At 42.0% G+C, this 21763-nt stretch overlaps 1 protein-coding gene across 10 annotated transcripts in view; it reads right to left on the reverse strand.

Moving 5' to 3' along the window:
- Nucleotides 1–1169: 1169 nt before the first annotated feature.
- The window catches only part of ADCYAP1R1 (ADCYAP receptor type I), a 204523-nt gene continuing 183929 nt past the window's right edge, over nucleotides 1170–21763 (reverse strand). For 6 of the 10 annotated variants that reach the window (XM_030549955.1, XM_030549959.1, XM_030549963.1 and 3 more), the window contains 3 exons: nucleotides 13595–13724; nucleotides 13299–13340; nucleotides 1170–10676 (listed from right to left, as the gene is read on the reverse strand). In XM_030549955.1, the coding sequence (XP_030405815.1) occupies nucleotides 10467–10676; nucleotides 13299–13340; nucleotides 13595–13724 (382 nt within the window). In that variant the 3' untranslated portion in view covers nucleotides 1170–10466. The remainder of the gene's footprint in view (nucleotides 10677–13298; nucleotides 13341–13594; nucleotides 13725–21763) is intronic. The other 4 variants (XM_030549957.1, XM_030549964.1, XM_030549960.1 and 1 more) reach the window with 2 other exon arrangements.

Here is a 21763-nt window from a genome sequence, read left to right on the forward strand (position 1 = left end):
CAGGATGAACCAAACAGCGAGGGGTGTCCTGTCCATGCATAAAGACAAAGGATGAAACCGATATATCTTTAGGGGCAAAGAAACACACTGGATCCTTCACCTGGGAGACAAACTAACAGTGTGTCTGTCTCATGAAAGGAGGATCACAGTCAAGTCTGGCGGTAAAATGCTGCAAGGATTCAGGCAAGCATTTCTCTACCAGACATGAAATCTAGGCTGTAGAATGCATGCTCTGGTTTTGTTTTATAGGCAAGCATGTATTTCCAATCCTTCTGCTGGCTATCACTTGAATCACTGTGCTTTGTTAAATAAACTGACACTAGATTTCATAATACACGTATCTGAGTGCTGTGTGTTAAGCCAAGCGGTGATCTGAGGTGGAACTGGTATGCTGGGATATGCTGTCCTTTGGAAGCAGAGACTCTGTGAATCCTGAGTATGACCAATGGCCACGGTGCTTGAAAAACTTGGGGGTGGGAGTGTGTCTATCACTAACAGGTGGAGAGACAGAAGGGCCTCAGAAACCTAGAGGGGAATGTTTGTGTTGCTGGTGGCATAGGGGAGCTGACCCCGAACAGGCACAGACAAGGCCCTCCTGCTAAGAGCAGGTGGTAGCCTTACAACCCTGGTACCCCCGGGAAGTATCGCTCAGAGGCAGTGCAGAGAATTCCCCTTCTCAGCATCTTGGCAAGTGGGGCTCACCCAGGGTCATATTAATCACCATTTTCAGGACTGGGAAGGAATTTTCCCCTCAGGTCAAACTGGCAGGGACTGAGGGGTTGTGTTGGGTTTTTTGCTTTCCCGTGAAGCATGGAACCTGAGTCCCTGGCTAGGGTCACATGGACCTATCTCACCAAGTCATTCTTTGCCATTACAGGGGCCTGAGGCACTGATGCACTGCGGTGTCTCCTATTCTCACCTGTGGCACACACTGCCTTAGGCTCCTGAGAGCTGTAATATTTTAGCCTAATCCAGGTAATTTGGCTCAATGAAGGGGTAACTGGCTGGGGTTCAGTGGTTTGTATTATATGGGAAATCAAATTACATGATCCCTTCTGGCCTTAAACTGTGTGCTTCCCAGCAAACAAACCACCTTCAGTTCCCAAAAAGGTAACTCTGCAGTGTTGGATCAGCCCAAGAGTTCAGTTTCATAGCAGAACAGACGTGCAAAAATGATAATACATTTATTGTGTCATCTACAGCAGTATACATGTTAAAATCTAGTACTGTTTCTCAGAACACACAAAAAGATTAGTCCAGTAAGCAGCAGCTGACATCTGTGCATTTCCACTTAACAAAATGTAATAACCCCAGATCCTGTTACTAATAACGATAAAAAGGCCAGTATTAGACCCAGAGGGCCAGTAAATTCATCCCTTGATACCTTCAAAAGTCAAAATACAGCTTTACATACATTAACTTGGCACATCTCTTCTCGGGAGCTATTGCATGTTGCATTGCTACTATAAAGGCAAGAAGTTGGGAGAGAGAATAGAGACACGAACAGGTGTTTTTACAGATTATGCAGGTACCTTGAGACCTCTGGAGACTCCTGTACAGTGATAAGGTCCATTGGTAAAGGTGTATGCAGAGGTCTAGGTTACTTCAGCTACTGAAAGACACTGCAAGGTTCATACCACACATTAACTCTTCACATGGATGAATTCCCCACAAAGAAAGAAAATGTGGAACAATAATAATATCCAGGTGAAAGGACCACCGGGGTTAAAACAGGGAACTTTGTTCAAGCTCTATAGAGGTTGAACCAGGTACAAGACACATTTAGCTGAATGTCGCTCTCTACCACAAAACCACACAGAGCTTAACATCAGAGCATCATTAGATATTACTGCATGCTTCGCACTCCACCGCTCTGATAGTAGATGCAATCCGTAGCTGGCTGTGCCTGTCTGACATCTTTAATGATATTGAGTAAATCCTGCCCTAACTCACTAAAGGTGCCCCCAGGTATAATGCCCCTGGTTTGGTAATGAGGCAGTTAACAAAGAGGCATAACCCAGGAGGTTGCAAACAGAGATCTCAACTGTAGCTGACTCAATGATGGCTCTGCACGCACCACATGTGAATCCAGCTGGTGGCATGTTTGGGGGCGTGCCCAGGGGAATCATGGTTGATAGCATCCTTTCCTCACTGCTACTAGTAGAATCACTGTAAGTCATCGTGTCTACTGCTGAAAGTAGCATCTACCCTAAAGGACTTGGAGACATGACACCAGTGGGTTTGCAGCTCCTCAAGAGAGTGATTGGCTGGAATCCTCTTGGGCTGTTTTACAGATACCTTTGGTGAGTTACAGGCTCCTGTGCTACTTTTCTCTCCCCCTCCCCACACTCAGGCAAGACAAGCAGGACTTTGCTCACATTAACTAGGGATGGGTACATTTAAAAAACGCGGCAGTCAGAACCCAGCAAACACAGAAATGTTCAGAAGTTTCTCTGAACTGCCCCAGCTTCTGCAGTCTGCAAGCACAGAACTGTGAATCTCCCGGGAAAACACTATCTCAGTGCATTTCTGATACTCCTGGGCATGGCTAGAAATACCATGAGACCAGCCTTTCCTGCGGTGCTTTGGCACCATTTGATTTTGGTTGGGAGCAGGAAGTGCAGTGTCAGCAAAATTGAAAGGATGATGGGAGGGGAAAAACCCAGCTAATGAAATGTTTCAAAGCCAAGTCTTGAAGAAAATGCAACTGGGTTTGGGTCTAAAAATGAGAAAAGGGTCCAGGAGGGTCAGATGTTTTCCAGAAACGATTTAAATAGCCCTAATATGGCAGCATCACTGCAACTGAAAAGCCCCCCTATCTGAAACCCCATCATTCAGGCCATAATTCTTATTGCTCCTTTGGACAAATCACCTTGGGAACATTTTCATTTCAATGCTGTCTTCATGCAGTAACAAACTTCTCTTAATAAAGTGATTCAAAGGAAGGAAGAGGAAATAGCCACCATATAATTGTTGACTTGAAAGACTTATCTAACAAAGGACAAATGCTGTCCTTTCTGACTGGACAATTGGAGAAGTCTAGGAATTGTAACTTCTCATTTCTTTTCTTCTTGAGAGAACCCAATCTATCTAAAACAGCCCAACGAAGCCATGATCTCAGTCGTGGCCTCTCAGCACGACTGTACTACAGCTAACGGCTACTATTAACATATAGGAATGATAGCATGAGCTACCCACAAACAAAGAGCATGATGTATATAATAAGTGAACTGCATAACTTTAGAATGTTTGGCTAATTTTGGGGCAGCATAGAGAAAGCTCTGAATTGTATCAAACACTTTTCTGAACCTGGAAATCTTCTGTGAGCAGATATTGAATAGGAAGTGGTATTTTAGAGTACACGGAGTAATGGCTATTAGCTCAGATGTTCGAATGAGTGATATGTCAAAACATCCATATTTTTCCTGGTGGTCAAAATTCAAAATTTTCACTGACAAATCAAATTTTGGAAAATGTTGACCAGCTCCAATATACAGGAACAGCCTCCATAGAGTGAGTCAGAGCCCACTGACAGCCTTTGTTACTACAAACAGAGCTTCTAGGCTTCAGAGCTGGACAGTCACAGGGTTTGGAAACCAAGAAGATGGTCACTGAGTGGAGGACTGGCATTGCTAACTGTGAAGTTTAATGTCATCGTAGGCATTGGCAGTGGGAAGATCATCCTCAAAAGAGGAGATGAAAAGAACAGTGAACTACAAATAATAGTAGCAGTATGACGGGCCAGAGTTCAATATCTGGCAATGTAAGTTAGAGCGTATCCAACTAGATAGAGGAAAAGCTTGGAAATTCCATCAGGGAATACTGAACCTGTCAAAAGGTTTATAAAACCACTGGACCACATTTCATTATATTTTGTGTGGACAAGATTTTTAAGACTGCCAAAAATACGACCGAAAGTAAGTTTCCTCTCTTATTAATGTAGTAAGCAAAGTATATGATCAAATTCTCTTCTTAGAAGTGTGTGAGAAGTTACAAAATGCCTCAAATTCAACAAGCAGCCTTGAAAAAGTAGCCACTGTGGCAGGCTATGGTGAAATCTGTGCAGGCCATCCGATTGCCCATGGTGGGACTTTTCGAAGTGTGTCAGTTCTACTGATAAGACTGTTCTGTAATGACATGTAAACAGATGCTGTTAAACATTCTTCAAAGCCTTATGTACATGAAGGCTTGGCATGTCAAATATACAACAATGTATGGAGGGTGGGGGGGGAAGAAATCTCTAGTCCTGCTGAAACATAAATGAAACGGGGAAAAATAAAACCTCTTTATACTGCTCTCATTTACAAGCATGTAAATTGAACATGGTGTGGGGGGAAGTTACCATTTGGTTTGTCTTCTAAGCAGCTCACTGGCACGTAGCAAAAAGCTACAGAACTATGTTGTGGCTGTCAAATCCCAGTATGTTTGTGTGTGTTGGGAGGTTGCTCAAGGAGCACACACCAGTGCTGGTGCTGCAACTTCCTCTAATGGATGCAGCCTGTGCTTTGCCCTGCACTATTGCAGCTCCATTGGCTACAGCGGAAAGGAGAGGGGCATGGTCACTGCCCTGCCTTTGTCCTGACCCTGATGAAGAATCTAGCACTGCTGACCAAGAGGAGCACCTAGTCTGATTGTAGCAGGTTAGTCTACTTTGATCTTCCCCATCCCCAGAGCAAGCCACCATAATGTACATTGGGCACTTTCAGACTGTTCTGTTGTGTTAACTAAAGATCATCTGAAGCCATGGAAAACTCCATCAAAAGTTCTACTTAGAGACAGTTTTGCTGATTCGAGGACTTCATGGTGAAGGCATTAACCAGAACTGCGGTTCCACGCTGACCCTTTCAGCTCTGAGATATTGCCTCTGGCATCTTGGAAATAAATACTTTTTTAAGCGGTGAAGAATAAAAAGCAGAACATGTAAGAGATTCTCAGGAGAAGTGACAATTCAAAGCTTCCAGAAGGTGAACATTTTGAACATTACACCTTCCTAGCAGGAACAAGAGACAGCAGCGCGTGCATTGTGGTGATGTGAGTTAAACAAGGAACATTTATCTGTGTTGAGACTAGACTCTGTCCAGATGTGACTCTATCTAGTTCCCTCTATTATTTTTGCTGTTACAATGTCGTTAAATCATGTGAATGGCTTTGCTGGATTCCCTACGCTGTCGGCATCTATTTTCTGGCACGTATGGGCCCGGGAGATAAAGTTAAGATCTGGACTCATACTAGTCAGAGGCCAGTTCACTTTGGAATCTAAATCATGGCTGAGAGTCAACTTCAGATGCGACACTGCTGAAATCTCATCAGCTGATCCCGTGACATTTCTGCCAACTCAAATGCTGGAGATTCCATGAGACCTGTGGAACTAATGAGATTCCACCACCTTGTTACAAGGTTTCAAGGCAGCCATGTGCCAGTTCCGACCTCACATCAGCATAAGTAAAGTCAACAGAATTGTGCCAGATTTACACCAATGGTGCTGAGACCAGAATCCAGATTAGGGCCTATAATGTGGGCCTGTTAAAAAGCTCACTGAAGTTAGTGTCATGACTCCCTTTGATTTCAGTGAGCTTCAGATCTGATTCCACAATCATAAAGAGCCTAATTCCATTCCCATTTCAAGGGCAAAACTCCCATAGACTCTAAGCAGAAGGATACTATCATGGTCCAGGTAGGCTTGCTCTTATAATTCCAGCATATTATTATTTACTGTGTCATAGTATGAGGTCATACTGATCATGAATTTATATATTAGAAGAGATAACGTGCTTGCTGCAGTTAAAAATAATCTTAAATTGATTTCACCCCCTTTGACACCTCCCTCCCGCCCCAAACTGCTGTCTGGTCCTAAAAGGCACTTGAGGAACCTCTATTCTGATAACTGCCACAAAAATATAATTTGTCTAGCCCTCTTAATGTAACAACCAGCAATGTAAGCAACATAGACATATCTTGTCACCTTTGGGAATACACAGAAAGAGAGTTTGAATTCTAAGTTTTACATCCAGGAGAACTTTAGCTTTGATTAACTGATGTTCACATTCAATGGGAATCATGGCATGGATCTTCCAAGCAAATCCTAGCCTACTTCATGTTGTCCATTGGTTTTAGTGTTCTGGTAAAGCCCTTGTAGAAAAAAATAAATACTAGGATCCTGCAAACTGATGACCTCAGCACCTTTGAAGACTGGTGCCTTAGAAAATAATGGCCCATAACACTGTATTAACAGTGCTGCACACATGCAGTTCTTTGTGCCAGTACTGTAGGGACATGGTTTCTCATATTGTATCACAGAAACAACTTCAGGTCTGATCTACTTCTTCTCTGAACCTACTACAGTAACTAGGTAACTTCCATTAGACCTCCATATCCAATGGGAATCATCTGTCACAGACTAAAAAGAGAAGTGAGAGTCTTTCCTGAAGGTCACTGAGATTGTGCCATTAAAATCTTAAGCCCAATTTTTTCAAACATGAGTACTTAAGTTATGCAAAGCGGCCGTATTTTTCAACCTTAGTGCTTCTGAAATTCAGGCTTCTTTTATTGAGGTACCTAGATTTTGGCACCCAGGGTCTCATTTTCAGAAGTGCTGAGCACCCACAAATCCAAATAAAGTCCAAGGGAGATAAGGTTGCCCAACACCACTGAAAAATCACACCTCTCTTACACAGTATGTCTTTCAGGATTTTAAAATACATCTCATAGCAGATCTCCCCATTCAACAGCAGACAACAAAACAGTAGCTCTATGCACTACAGACCTACAAAAGCTGCAGTACAGAAGATTTTGTACATTTACAAAAGCCAAATAAGAAAATTAGACAGGAAACGTATTATTGGCATATTATAAAAATGGCTCAAGGAGCATAGCACACATTTTTTTAAATTACATTTTGTTTTAATAACATGTACTTTCTAACCCTAAAATATATTTCACAGTAGAAATAAAACAAACACTGTTACACATGAATAGATATTTACACAGGCTTTGAAGCAATTCTTCCTTTTGGTTCCTTCTATCTTGATGCTTAGTTATGATGGTCACCAGAAGTGGTGACATACATCTAGCATCTTCAATTTACATTTGACATAAAAATACCCCAAGAGCATATTTTGTGCAATGGCATTAGAATCTTTGTTTAGGTAACTACTGGTTTCTCTATATATACCTGAAGTATGATCTTTCGAGTAACACTGAACAATAGAGTGGCCACATGAATGCCACCACTGTAAGAGTGGTCAGCACTTCCAGTAAAAAATCCCACTAGAAGGGATTTGCCTGAACTTTGTAGAATATATTAAGTATATAGAGAGCTACAACTTCTAGTAAATTCATTGCTGGTGAACGATACTGGATGGAAAATCTCAAAGATTGAAGTCCTCTCTCGGTCTACTGCAGTGGTTCTCAACCTATTTGCCATTGTAGGCCGCATATGAAGCTCTCTGTGTGTTATGTGGGCCGCAGCCACACAATATATATACTGCCTGCACGGCCCTGAGCATGTCACATGAGCAGCCGCTGTGTGCTGATTGGGCCGCAAGCAGCCCGCAGGTTGAGAACTACTAGTCTATTGAACAAGTACAGCATATAGTGTGGAAGCTTCCAACACAACATCCCACCAACCTGCCTCAATCCTGAGTTTGGGCTCTAAGAATCAAGAGGTGAATTCAGTCTCCAGGACCATTCAGCCCTTGATCTCTCTTGCTGAGACTTTCAAAAATAATAATGTACCCATGTCAGATCCTCGGCTGAGGTAAACCGACATAGTTGCACAGACACCAATGGTGTTGCACTGATTTACACCAGCTGAGGATCTAGCCTCCAATGTGTGCCAATTGCAAGGGTGGTTTTGTGATGTGGACACTTGCCCACAAGGCACTGGACTGAGACACACCAACTCAAATAGGAGAGGATTTTAGAACTGCCAGAGAAAAAACTCTTGCTCTGGATTGAAATGTGGCACAAAAAAAGGCCTCCAATCAGAGGCAAGTTTTAAATATGGTGATCAGTGGCTGAAAATTGGCTAGTAACCATTCATGCAAAATATGCTTTGTCCATTATTTCTTTTTACAATACACTTACAGCATTGTCAGTATTAACCTTGTGAAAGTCCATACTACAGAAAATACAAAACTAAATTTCATCTGTTCATTTAATTTTAGATAGTTTTGTTTAAAAAATTATAAGTATATATTTACCGGATATATCTGACTTTACCCCTCTCCCTCTTCAGTGTGTTTCTGGTCCATTAAGAACACGATTCATTGGGAAACTTGCTAAAATAGCTATTTACAGCATCTGATGAGAGAAAAGTTTCCAATCTAGCAGTTAAAAAGTACTTACGTAATTTTTGCACAACGTCTGGAACATAGTGGGCCAAATTCTACTCTCGGTTAGGGTCAACCCCATGCAGAGGACTGACAAAAAGCCTGTACATCATATAAATCCCACTTAAGATCTCAAAGTACATTTAAGCCGTACATAGTCCTTTTACTGGTCTTCTGCACAGGAGTGAATTTCACCCTTATAGTGGTGTGAATCTGGAATAATTATCTGCTCCTGCACCCACTGTAGTCAAGGCAGCACTCCCATTTGTTTCATAAGACCATAAAAATGGCCATACCGGGTCAGGCCAAAGACCCATCTAGCCCAGTATCCTGTCTTCCGACAGTGGTCAATGCCAGGTGCTTCAGAGGGAATGAACAGAACAGGTAATCATCAAGTGATCCATCCATTTCAATGGATTGCAGGATTGACCCCTAATTCTACTGGGATTATTTTAGATTTACACTGCTGTAACTAAGAGCAGAATACGTCCCATAAAGCACTAGTGTTAAGTATTATAATTAATACTTCTTTCATAACTTTTCATGACTTTTTCCTTTTAAAAACAAGGAAACTATTTTTAAAAAAAACACTATATTTAAAATGACATTACAAGTTTTGAACTAAACTAACAAAACCTAGTGAAATCAAAATCTCTGCTGACAGGAAAATGTTGTGTCTATATCTCCCCCCCCACACACACACTTTCTTTTTCATTTCAATTAAGAACAAAGAGCTAACCATAATTTTGAATTCCCTGGTTGCTGTTAGTTTGAGTCCAAACCATCATATTTAAATGTCATTTTGTTTTTTAATACCCTCACATATAAATCCACAAAGAAATAAGAGCAAATATAGTCCTTAAAGCCTCTATGCACCACATAAAACCTCTCAAGAAATAATTGACATCATTGATGTTCGACTGAAGTAGATATGTATCCAGTCGTGGCTCTACTGCAAGGCAAAGTTGGAAAGGACGTTTTCTTTTGTCTCTCTGACATTGGCATTCATAATATCTGTTGGTGAACAAACAAAAGATCCAATGACAGAAGAAATGGCCAGATATGGTCAATCATCCAAAGTCTTTATCATTCCCTTCCGTAGTGTCTGACTGTTCACCTTAGTTGCTCCACAGACACTGAGGACATTAATCTTCCTGCACCACCGTGTTGGACCCTTGTTGAGTCTCTGGTGCTGGCAAACAATGTCAATGCCAGCCTGATCGCAGAGGTCACACACACACGTCGTGCTACTACCAGTCGCAGTGCAATGATCAGACATTGATGCAGGAGCTTCAATGTAATTCAGAGAAAGCGAGACTCCTGGAACTGACTTTGCCTCTGGGGGGTGGGGGTGGGGAATGTTTGTTCACATTACTCAAAACTCCAACCTATCAACCTCAAAAATATAGATCTCTCTCAAATGGATGGCCCTCTTATAAAATTCACAGCTTAGCTAGAACCTAAAATAGCAGCCCCCATCTCTGCTGCATGGATTCCTCTCTCTGGAATGGTGACAGGTATGCTGTCTCACACAGTCACAGCAGATGTTCTAAGTCCGCTGAGTTCTTCTGACCAAATCCAGCCATGAAATCCATTTCTGGAGTCCTTGGTGACCTGGCCGGCATTATTAACCCCAATGCTATAGCTATATCCTAAGACTCCAAAGAGACTGAGAATATTCAGACACCAAAGATGAGAATGAGGCTTAGCGAGGATGCATTGGATTAGAAAAACAAACAAACCCAGACCCCAAAAATAACAACAATGAAGTCCATGCACAGAGAGATTTATATCAGTTTGGCAACCAATGTTAACAACTGCACAGCAAACACTTGGCTGACAATGGATTACTTGCAGATGCTCAAAATGGATATGCGGGGGTGAGCTTGGCGTTTTATTGATTTTTTTTTTGTCAATGGCATGGATCTTAGTGGTTTATTTACAATGATAGTTAAAAAAATATCCTTTTTTTCTTCTCTGCAAAACGCCAGGGATGTTTTGTTTCATGCTTGTGGACACATCTTACATTTAAAAAATCATAATAATAATCATTAAAAAAAAAACCCAAACCACCAAAATTATGATTTTTTTTCTTTTTAAAGGGGTGTTTTGGGTTTTATTGTGGGGAGGGGTTATTTAGTTGCTCATGTCGCTAGATTCTCCGCATTTATGCTGGACATCCGAATCTGAGAGCTGCTCTTGCTCAGAATGGAGAGTTGTGTCCCCCCGTTCACTCCGCTGCTCGCCAGAGACGGATGGCGATGTTTGAAATCCACAGCAAAATACCGGTTGACTTTCCAGCTCCTCCATTTTCTCTTTATTTCCGATTGCACCTTTAGGGAGAAACTTTAAAAGGTCATTTTTTTATGTACTTAGCCGCTCGGGTACATGCTGACAGACAATCAAGTTTCAAAAATAAACAATGCTTGTTTAAGACCCATCTTGAACTTCTCCCCTCAGTGAACTCTAGGGAGAATTCTAGATGTGCACAGTGTGGAGGCAGTGGGGAAATGCAATGCAACCCTATTGTATACTCAGTCTATGCTCACTGACATCAGGGAACATGAGTTGCCACCATGAATCGAGGTCCTGTCATGTCCACTGTCTACCATGCTGACTACTGTCTCACTGATTTCTTATACTCCCTCATCTGCTGTCTCTTATCTTACACTGAGATTGTAAGCTCTTTGGGGACAGGACTGTTTTGTTTTTCTGTGTTTGTACAGCACCTAGCACACTGGGGTCCTGGTCCATGACTAGGACTGCTTGGCATTATGATAATACAATAATAAATAAAATGTAAAAATAACATTAATAATGTTCCTAAGCCCACTGACTCCTACAGTATCTGGGTCATGACTCTGGTCCAGTATTCTGTCTACGACAGTGGCTAATACCAGATACTTTGGAAGAAGCATAGCCAGGAAATCCTGTAATGGACAAGTATGGACTCCTCTGCCCTTAGTGGTACTTTCTTCCTAACTCCAGGCAGTTAGTGGTTAGCTTGGATACTCCAAATGAAATCTTGACCTTGTTGAAATCAGTGGGAACTTTGCTATTGACTTCACTGTGGCCAGGATTTCACGCACCATTTCTAGAGCAGAGGGATGATACGGTCAGTGATAATATTTTTTTTTCAGTTCTAAAACAATGGGCTGCAACTTTGTGGACACACCATCCTCAAATCAGATTGGAATCTTTCCCTTATGAGTGGAAACAATCTGCAACACCATGCTTGCATTTTTTGCTCTCCATTGCATTTGGCACTTATTGAGTTAATCTTTCCTTGGGCATGACTCGCCCCTGCCCAGTGAAGTCAATGGAAAGATTTCCCCTTTGATTGGCACTGACTTTGGATTGGGCCCTTGGCAAACCATTCAAGATGGAATTATGCTTCATTCACATCTCATCCCATCTTGTTCCCAGTGCTTCCATCCTCCTTTTGTGGATGTGTGGCTAATGAAAACACTGCATCCTCCTCTATCATTTCCCCACAAAGGGGTGACAGCAGTCAAATATGAAAGTGTGCATGCTACCCTTTCTAGCATCATCCTGGAATGCCACCTAAATGACACAACATAGCACATGCTATGACAGGTACAGTTGGAAGATGAACAAGTAATTAGGTTTAACTCTTCTTTATTAACCACATGATGCTCGCTGAACTTGTTGGGTGTATACATGACATGTACACAGTAGGCTACACTCATCTGCCGTGCCGCTGAATACCCAGGTATACCTAATTGTCACTGATTGCAATGGGAATGTAAATCAATTTAGCAACTAATCTTCTATCTAAGGGAAACTCACTACTTAAGAAATGTAACGATGGATAGCTCGTTATAAATGCTAAGCATTATTAGGATGCTGCACATCAACTAGACAATATATCCTCAGTCTTAATTCATGACTGAGATGCACAGACAAAGTTAGAGCATAGTTTTATTGCATTGAAATGGGATTTCACACATGCACAATTACTGTAGATTGCATATGTAAAAGTGCAGAATGCTGCCTAAAACTTCCCTGTAAGCAGTGCCTTGGCGAGGCCAGTTTTATATATGCTTGGGAGAAATTATATATATATAATTTTCCCCCAAGCAGCCTTTCATTATAGGTCCAGATCAGATAAAGTAAATCAGCATCACTCCACTAAGAAAAGCTGATTTACACCATCTGAGGATTTGGCCCTATATTTTTAATTCTCCCCCCGCACCCTACATCCATAGTAAATGGCACTCATATGGAAAACCACAATGCCTGCAAACCCCAGAGACCAATTTGGGTTAAAAACAAACAAAATAACTGTCAAATCTAGGATCAAATCTACAAATCTGAAAGGCAAGAATCATAAATGACATGGCCATGAATGCAATTCATTCCTTTCCACTCACTGCGCCAAAGGCCAAAATTGAGAAAGTGCCCTTTAAAATAGAACTAAGTTATTTAACAAAAATTAAAGAAACTGCAAATATTACGCACAGCAAAATGTTGGAAATAAATATTAAATATTGTGTTGCATCTTTAGAGGAAAAATCCCCTATTTCCATTCAAGGATGTCAAGTCATTTTACAAGCAGTAATAAAAATAGCTCCAAATCACCTCTGTAAAGTATGGAATTATTATTATTATTCCCATTTTACAGCTACATTGTAACATAAGGATATTAAAGAACCCAATCCTCCACTGGTAGTAGGAGTCCCAAATGACTTTCTGAGCAGTTGCAGGGTAAGCCAGAGGCAAAGGCAGGAAGAGAACCAAGAATTATCTGACTGCTAGCCCTGTACTTTGACCAAAAGACCATGCTTCCTGCTTTGATGAAGGCATTCTGAAATTTGGATGCAGTCAAGGAGTAGCTAGCTAATGAATTACAGCTGAGAGATGGGTTAGAAGGTGTGATCACAAGCAAATATTATGCTAAACAGATGGGAGTGGAGGGAGAACAGGTAAAAATATCAAAAATCTTACCTCCCCATTCAAGAAACAATAGAGAACAGCAACAACAAAGCCCTGGATAAACAGCGGAGAAAAGATCTTAAATTAAAATCCTCTAGGAACTGATTGAAAATAGGAGGGGCGGGAGAGGAGAATTGCTAGTCTACAAAGCACACATGGTAAGTGAATGAACACACAGTCAAAGAGAGATCCATGCACAGCAGTCATAACAAATACAGAGTCCTCTTTTCTTTCATTTTTTAAAAAAAAGCAGAATTGGTATAATCATAATCATATATAATATGGTATAATAATAATGGTATAATCACCTGGAAAGATCCCAGTCCCAGTTCAAACACTAGTCTCTCCCGTTTACTGACATTTTCAGGAGAAAAGGCGAACACAGTGTAGTGAATTCCAAACAAGGGGATAAGCAGCAGAGTGGAGCGGGCCAGCCTCCTGTTACGACAAATTGAAAGAATGTTAATATATCTTTGCAGGGACAACTTGAGCTTTGATTAACAGTTTGTGTGTTGTTTCATTTGCAAAAATAATAATAATAAAAATAATATATATAAAATTTTCCCATTTGTTCCCATCCCCTGATTTTGCCCACATTTTACTCTGCCCCCTTTTTCTGACACTTGGTACAGTTTGAGTATGAATATGTATCAGTAGTTTAGAACTGTGGACTATCGTATTCTCTTATTTTGCTTGCATGTTCTTCTGGACAGGGACTGTCTCTTACTAGGGATATGTCCAGTACCAAACACAATGGGGCTTTGATCTTAGCAGTGGTCTCTGAGTGCTACCATAATACAAATAAAATCAAGAACAATAGCACCACCTGATTGCCTTCTTTATACGCAGCACCCAGAATCTCCTCTCTGTGTGTTCACCTCTTCTTGAAAGAGAAAAGGCCTCCACTGTATTATGCAAGCACGACTCTACTGCCCAGGGGCCTGATTCTGATTTCATTTACACTGGTGGAAATCATGTGTAACTCCACTGAAATCAACTATGTTGCACCAACATAAAATGGTGTGAGAGGAAAATCGAGCCCAGTGGGTCTAGATAAGAATACCGGGAACTAAATATGTACTAGTGAGCAATTGATTCTATATGGATGAAATTCACGCCATATAGAGGGCCAGCACAATGTCTATGCATCACTCAAGCGCTAATTAAGTAAGCCTATGCTTGGTGAGGCAGCTTGCCACCTGAGAAACCATCTCTTGCGTTCTGCTACAATACAAGTTGAATTTTTATGGGTAAGCACACAAAAGGAACAAGCCAACTGAATGCCTATCTGCAAACAAAGCGGGTATAGCGGTCACAAAGAATAACTTCTGGATTGCAAAGGTTAATTTCCTCCAGTAGAAAGATGGTGGCTGAGAGACATCTGATGGGGACACAGGAACATATCCCTTAAAACGAGCTGGCATACAGGTGGGAATAGAGAAAGAAAGAGGCCCTAGCTGAGCTCTGGAAGAACTCCCTGCCATTATTTCATTGGCAGTGCTGACATGGCTATACCGAATGCTCCTGCAAAAATGTGACACTGGCTCATTGCTGGCAGTATTCTTGGCAGTATCCCCTCCCCATTCTCTGCAGCATTCCTCTTTGTCTGACACAGCTTGAGTGAGCCAAAGTACCCATAGTCAACAGGCTGTGGCTGTGAGTGTATACAGGCTTCATCGGTCAATTCACTACAATGGGTCAAGTTAATAAGGTGGCTACTAGACGTTTAAAGGGAGAAGGATAGCTCAGTGGTTTGCTAAACCCAGGGTTGTGAGTTCAATCCTTGAAGGGGCCATTTAGGGATCTGAGGCAAAAAACAATATGTGGTCTTGCTAGTGAAGGCAGGGGGCTGGACTCAATGACTTTTCAGGGTCCCTTCCAGCTCTATGACATAGGTGTACCTCTCTATATATCTATATCATAAACCTCAATACACAGTTTTTATGGACTACAAAAATATCACAGAGGATAAGACAAGTGACAGAAGCACAAGAAGAGAGATCAGGCTAACAGAATCTTCAAACCCATCTGACACTACAATATTTAAGCTCGCCATGAAATGAGAAGAGATGAAGCTGAGGCATGAAGATAGACAAGGAGATATCTCTCTCCAAAATCCATCATTTTAGAGACAAGATGTTTTAAAAAAAAAAACAGCTTGAATGGAAAGTATACTGTTTCACAATGGATGGAAATGGCCTGCTCTAATGCAGCCCCAAGTTACTGGGTTCAATGCAGGAATGCTTGGGTAAATTTCTATGACCTGCACTAAGCAGGAGGTGTGTTAGCTGATCAAAATGGTCCCTACTGGCTTTAAAAACTCAGAATCTGCAACTGCAATGCCATCTCAGGATTGGAGGATATTGTCTTTAATTAACCCCATGAAAACCTTGAAGGAAAAACATGCACAGAGAACACTAAGAAAGATGTGTTTTACATACACACATTTATAGAAGATCAAAAATTGGCTCAAAACAAGTTAGAAAAGGAGATTGTAATGGGTATAAAAGAATTAGATGTTGTTAAAGAGTCTGTCTCGTCTGACTGAAGCATACTATTCCTGAATCAGGCTGTCAAGACAAAGGGCTCTAAGCTGGTTGGTGAAATTTTTTGAAATACTAAATAAAATCATGCCTTAAACATAACAAGTTTCCTCACTCTTTTAAAGAAGGAGTCATGTGCTTTCATAATTGTGCTTCCATTACTGCTATGGAGAAAACACGTGAACTAACAAATGAACTTTGCAATGTGATGGTTCAATGCTCCATATTCCGCAAATGTAAAGAAAAGAAACAGAAATGAACGAAAGAGCAAGCCTAGATGAAAGACAACTTGAAGTATCCGGTGCAATAGACTGGCCATGTCACAAAAGGACATTGGAGAAGGACATTAACAACCTCCAATCTGCAAATTTGACACCATCAGCTCAGGATTAAACAAAGACTGTGAATGGCTTGCCAATTACAGAACCAGTTTCTCCTCCCTTGGTTTTCACACCTCAACTGCTAGAACAGGGCCTCATCCTCCCTGATTGAACTACCTCATTATCTCTAGCTTGCCTGCATATATATACCTGCCCCTGGAAATTTCCACTACATGTATCTGACGAAGTGGGTATTCACCCGCGAAAGCTCATGCTCCAAAATGTCTGTTAGTCTATAAGGTGCCACAGGATTCTTTGTTGCTTTTACAGATCCAGACTAACACGGTTACCCCTCTAATACTTGTGCAGATCTTGTACGTAACAAAACAGCTGGTGAGGAAACCAAAAGCCAACAAACACAAAATTAAAACAACTGATGAAACAAAAACTATCCGTAGATGTTATCCAGCATTGGCAGCCAGCTGTCACATCTGCAGATGGGTCACAGCCAAAACCTGGGATCTCACTAACCATGAACTTGGGGAAGTTTGCACATGAATCTCAATTTCACAGCTAGCCCTATTGCTACAATAAGCTAAACTCAAACCAGTTCTGAACATCCCCTGGATTGAGCAGAAATTTGTATCCAGGTACAATTTTTGCAGCTCTCTATAGATGTTTCTGATTGAGAAGGCTTGGCAACACGATGGCGAGTAGTCACCATGCAACGGGCAGAAAGAGTCTGTTTTGGATGAAGTGATGATTCCTGTTGTTTTATCAGAAGCAGCAGCAGGAAAGAAAAAGGAAAGCAGAAGCAGTGATGGAAGCAAGACTGTTACAGAGTGCTGCCTCCATTTACATTAATGACTACAGAACTTAATAGACATGCTACTGAAGTTGCAGAAACACTAGCTCGCCAACCAAACATTACTTGGCTGTTTGGAAGGGAGACAGTCTCTAAGAAATGCGACTAAGCTCCTGGCTACAGTCCAACCCTAAAAATAGCAGAGTTAGCTAAAATGCCCTGTTAAACAATGAACAAGGCAGAACATCTATTGTTTTGACGGCGGTCTTCAATGAAGCCTTAAAAATGAGAGATTTTGTTATCACAGTTTCAGGGATGGGTTCTCTCACTTTTATAGTGTGACTGGGAGTCAGAGTAGCAATGGAGTTTTACTGTGAAAAAACATGGATTCATTTTTTCCTTTTCTTTTTCTTCATCTCCTGATTGATGAGGTTGCCTCAACCAACTTGAATTCTAATGCCCTAAGTGAGGTACATTTACAATAAAAGGGAAGAAATAACAAGGAGGAAAGTTCCATAACTTTGTCCTCTATATGGAATCTTTCATTTGCATTAATGGGCTTGTTTGGAGAGAGGTTGCTGAAGCTCATGTGCATTGCTGGGGGCATAGGTCTGCATGAATCAAAGATGGAAAAGCAACTATGTTAGATGAATTTAGTGCCCGTTCCAGTGATTTGTATTGAATATTCTACCCTATTAATATTTCACATTTTAAACAAGATTTTAAAACACATGATTGGTCTTTGCATGTGCGGTTGGGAAAATAAACACCTTAATTTGAGAAAATCAGAGATTTTGTGTGTGTGTGCTATGATCTGGAATGGAGTTCTAAGGAAATAATAGAGAGGTTTTCAAAGCTATCAAAATATTTTAATGACCATTAATTTCTAATCATAAATCTAATTCTAAAGGGAATGCCTTACATGGCTTTGAAAATTCCACCCAAAATAACCAAATATGTATAACAATGACTAAGTGGAGTTGGGTGGATAGGGGAATGATAAAGGTCTATAAGTATTTGAAGTATTGTAAAAACATGCCTATAGAGGAATTATGTAGAGTGGTACAAGAGGATAAGAACTAGGAGTAAAAGACTGAAATTAATAATATGATTATTAAGACAGAATATAAATAAGAAGAACATATTGACTACAAGAGCTAATACAATGCAGAATTGTCTCACCATTGCTTAGGGCATTAAAAACTGGATTCGACAATAACATTCTTGTTAGTCACAAGGTGGCACTATTACAGATTGTCTCAGTTGAATATATAGGTAGGTAGAACTTGGAGAAATGGTATATAGTTGTGGTGCAGATCTTCCAAGAAGTAGAGCATAGCTCCAGAAAAGTTTGTCTTGAGAAGCTTTCTAACAGTTGTTTTTTTGTTTTGTCTGACTGAAATAATTACTTAGGTACTGCACAGACCCACAGATGCAAAACAAACATTACCAGGGAAATTACCCAGGAATTTTTCAAAAGCACCTAAGGGAGGGAGGCAGCCAACTCCCATCCCCCTTAGACATTGCTGAAAATCCCAGCCTTTGTGGGTTAATAAAAAAACCAAGAAAATCATTACTGATAAAGCATTAGGAAACAACTGCCAGTAGGGAGGATGAGCTGTCCTAAATGTTTTCTTCCATCTTAATTAATAAGATTCAATACAGACACATTTTGTGACTTAGAAATCCTGGCAGGTAGAATGGTGAGAGAGACATTGTGAAGGCTTGGTGAGTGAGTGTCCTTGTCAGGCACATAGACAGCCCCCAAAGGGAGGACGCCGTGACTCTGGAACGGATTCTGTGAGGAAGCTCTGTTTATCTGTTCTTCCTCCTTCTGGGAAAGAGGGAATCATGAAAAAACAGCAGCTGAAGGCTGAAAGCTGCCTGTCTCTTCTCCTCTAGATGTCTTCTGCTTACTGAAGTTGTGTCTGTGTCATGGTTCCCAGGACTGTGCCTGCTTTCGCCAGTCTGGTCATGAGGCCACCTAACAGAACTACATCCTTGTCATATATATAAGCTTAAGGCAATGCTACTCTATGCACATTAAGATTGAGACAACATTGACAATTATTCAAATTTATGAACAGACTGATTGAGGCCTATTGCTGAGTCCCTGGTTCTCTTCTCTTGACGACTTTCATATAAAACTTCCGGGGTCCCCCAAGAATCTCTACTGGGACCAGTGCTATTCCACACATTCATAAATGATCTGGAAAAAGTGAGGTGGCAAAATTTGCAGATGATACAAAATTACTCAAGATAGTTAAGTCCAAAGCAGACTGCAAAGAGCTGCAAAAGGATCTCACAAAAGTGGGTGATTGGGCAACAAAATGGCAGATGAAAATCAGTGTTGATAAATGCAAAGTAATCCACATTGGAAAAAATTATCCCAACTACACATACAAAATGAAGGGAACTAAATTAGCTGTTGCCACTCAAACAAGAGATCTTGGAGTCATCATGGATCTCATGGGTGGTGGATATAATAGGCCAGTGGAGGCCCAGCATACCTTGGCACAGCTGCTGCCGACACACTGCTGGACTTCGAGGCCCTGCACTTCGCCTTTTCTCCTTCCAGCTCCATCCCTTTCCTGAGGCCCTCACTGCCCACCACTGCCTGGTGAGTGAATCCTTCCTCTCCTCCACTCCACCCCCCATCTCCTGAGGTCCTTACTGCTCACTGCGTCCCTTCTCATTCCCCACCCCGAGACCCCCCCCATGCCTGCCACTCACCAAGTCCCTCCTCACTCCCTGCCCTCACCAGATCCCCCTCCTGCCACTCGCCGCTTCCCTCCTTTTCTCCACCCCCACTCCCGTGAGACCCCCCACTGCTCACCGTGTCCCTCCTCACCTCCTTGTCCCCCCAGACGTGCTGGAGTGAGCAGCGAGGAGGGATGCAGCAAGCAGCAGGCGGGGGGGGTGTCTCACAGGACGGGGCCTGAGGAAGGATGCACCGTGAGGTGGGGGTGGGTGGGTGAGGAGGGATTCAGCCGGGGGGGGGGCCCTCACGGGGCAGGAAGGTGAAGAAAGACATGATGAGTAGAGGGCGTGGTGTCTCTTGGGACTGAGGGAGACAAGGGATGAATGGCAGGTGAGTGGGGTCTCACGGGACGGGGGTGCATCTCACAGGAGAGGAGGCTGAAGGAGGGGAGAGACACGGTGGGCAGCCTCGCGGGGGGTGGGTGGAAGACAGAAGGGACATGGTAAGCAGCAGCGGGGCAGGTGAGCGGGCAGGGCACAGGCGCCAACTTTTCAAAGTGCCGGGGGGTGCTCAGTCCCTAGCTTTATCCCATGCTCCATGCCCACCCTGTGTCTTTCCACCCAGTTCTGTCCCCTCCCTTGAGCACACCGCATCTTCGTTCCTTCCCTCCAGAGCGTGGCAAAACAGGGCGGCATGGGGAGGCACTGGTCTGCAGGGCCCGCTGGCAGAAGGGAGGTGCTGGGCAGTTGCTGATTGGGGGGCTGCCAATGGGTGTTCAGCACCCACCATTTTTCCCCTTGGGTGCTTCAGCTCTGGAGCACCCACAGAGCCGGTACCTATGGGGCAGGAACTGGGCTAACAGAAAAGTGCTAACAGAATGTTAGGAACCAATTAGAAAGGGATAGATAATAAAATAAAAAAGATCTTAATGTAAATCCATGGGATGCTCACACCTTGAATACTCATAGAATCATAGAATATCAGGGTTGGAAGGGATCTCAGGAGGTCATCAAGTCCAACCCCCTGCTCAAAGCAGGACCAATCCCCAACTAAATCATCCACCTGTGTGCAGTTCAAATCACCCCATCTCAAAAATGATATATTAGAATTGGAAAAGTTAACAAGAGGGGCAACAAAAATGATTAGGGATATGAAACGGTTTCCATATGAGGAGAGATTAAAAAAAACCTGGGACTGATCAGCTTAGAAAAGAGATGATTAAAATGGGATATGATAGAGGTCTACAAAATAATGAATGGGGTGGACAAGGTAAGTGTTATTTATCCTTCACCTAACACAAGAAATTAATAGGCAGCAAATTTAAAACTAATATATGGGAGTACTTCACACAATGCCCAGTCAACCAATGGAACTCACTGCCTGGGGATGATGTGAAAGCCAAATGTATAACTGGGTTAAAAAATGAATTAGAAACGTTCATGGGGGAATAGGCCTATAAATGCTATTAGCCAAGATGGTCAGGGATGCAACCCCCTGCTTTGGGTGTTCCTAAACCTCTGATGGCTAGAAGCTGGGACTAGAAGATTGGGGATGGCTCACTCGATAACTGCCCTGTTCTGTTCACTTCCTCTGAAGCCACTGGCACTGGCCACTGGCACTAGACAGGATGCCGGGCTATATGGACCTTTGGTCCTATCCGGTGTGGTCATTCTTATGTTAAGCTGTCAATGAATCCAAACCATTTGTGAAGCTATAATCTTAGAAAAAGATTTATATAATAGTTATTATGCTATTTGGGACCCCTCCTTTGAAGAAAAAAAAGGGCTAAAACTGGTTTCTAGTTTAATTTGGAATATATACAAGAAGCTCAGGATGAGAAAATTGTATTTTAAAGAGGAGGAGAAGGGGCTACAGACCTACTTGTACACTAAGTAATGGAGGAATGGGATGCTGTAGGTATAATTAAATGATTCGTTTATGCTCCGCTGCTTGTGTTTGTATTTTGGAATATTCAGAATCTATTTATTGGAGACATTGGCAAGTTTTAATAAAAACCAAGCAATGAAGGCAAAATCTGAGACGGGTGGATATGGAGACGGTATGGTTGTTTGGGAACGCAGCAATCTCCTGGAGGGAGACATTTTCTG

This window comes from Gopherus evgoodei, chromosome 2 (assembly GCF_007399415.2).
Source record: "Gopherus evgoodei ecotype Sinaloan lineage chromosome 2, rGopEvg1_v1.p, whole genome shotgun sequence".
NCBI classification, from domain to species: Eukaryota; Metazoa; Chordata; order Testudines; family Testudinidae; genus Gopherus; species Gopherus evgoodei.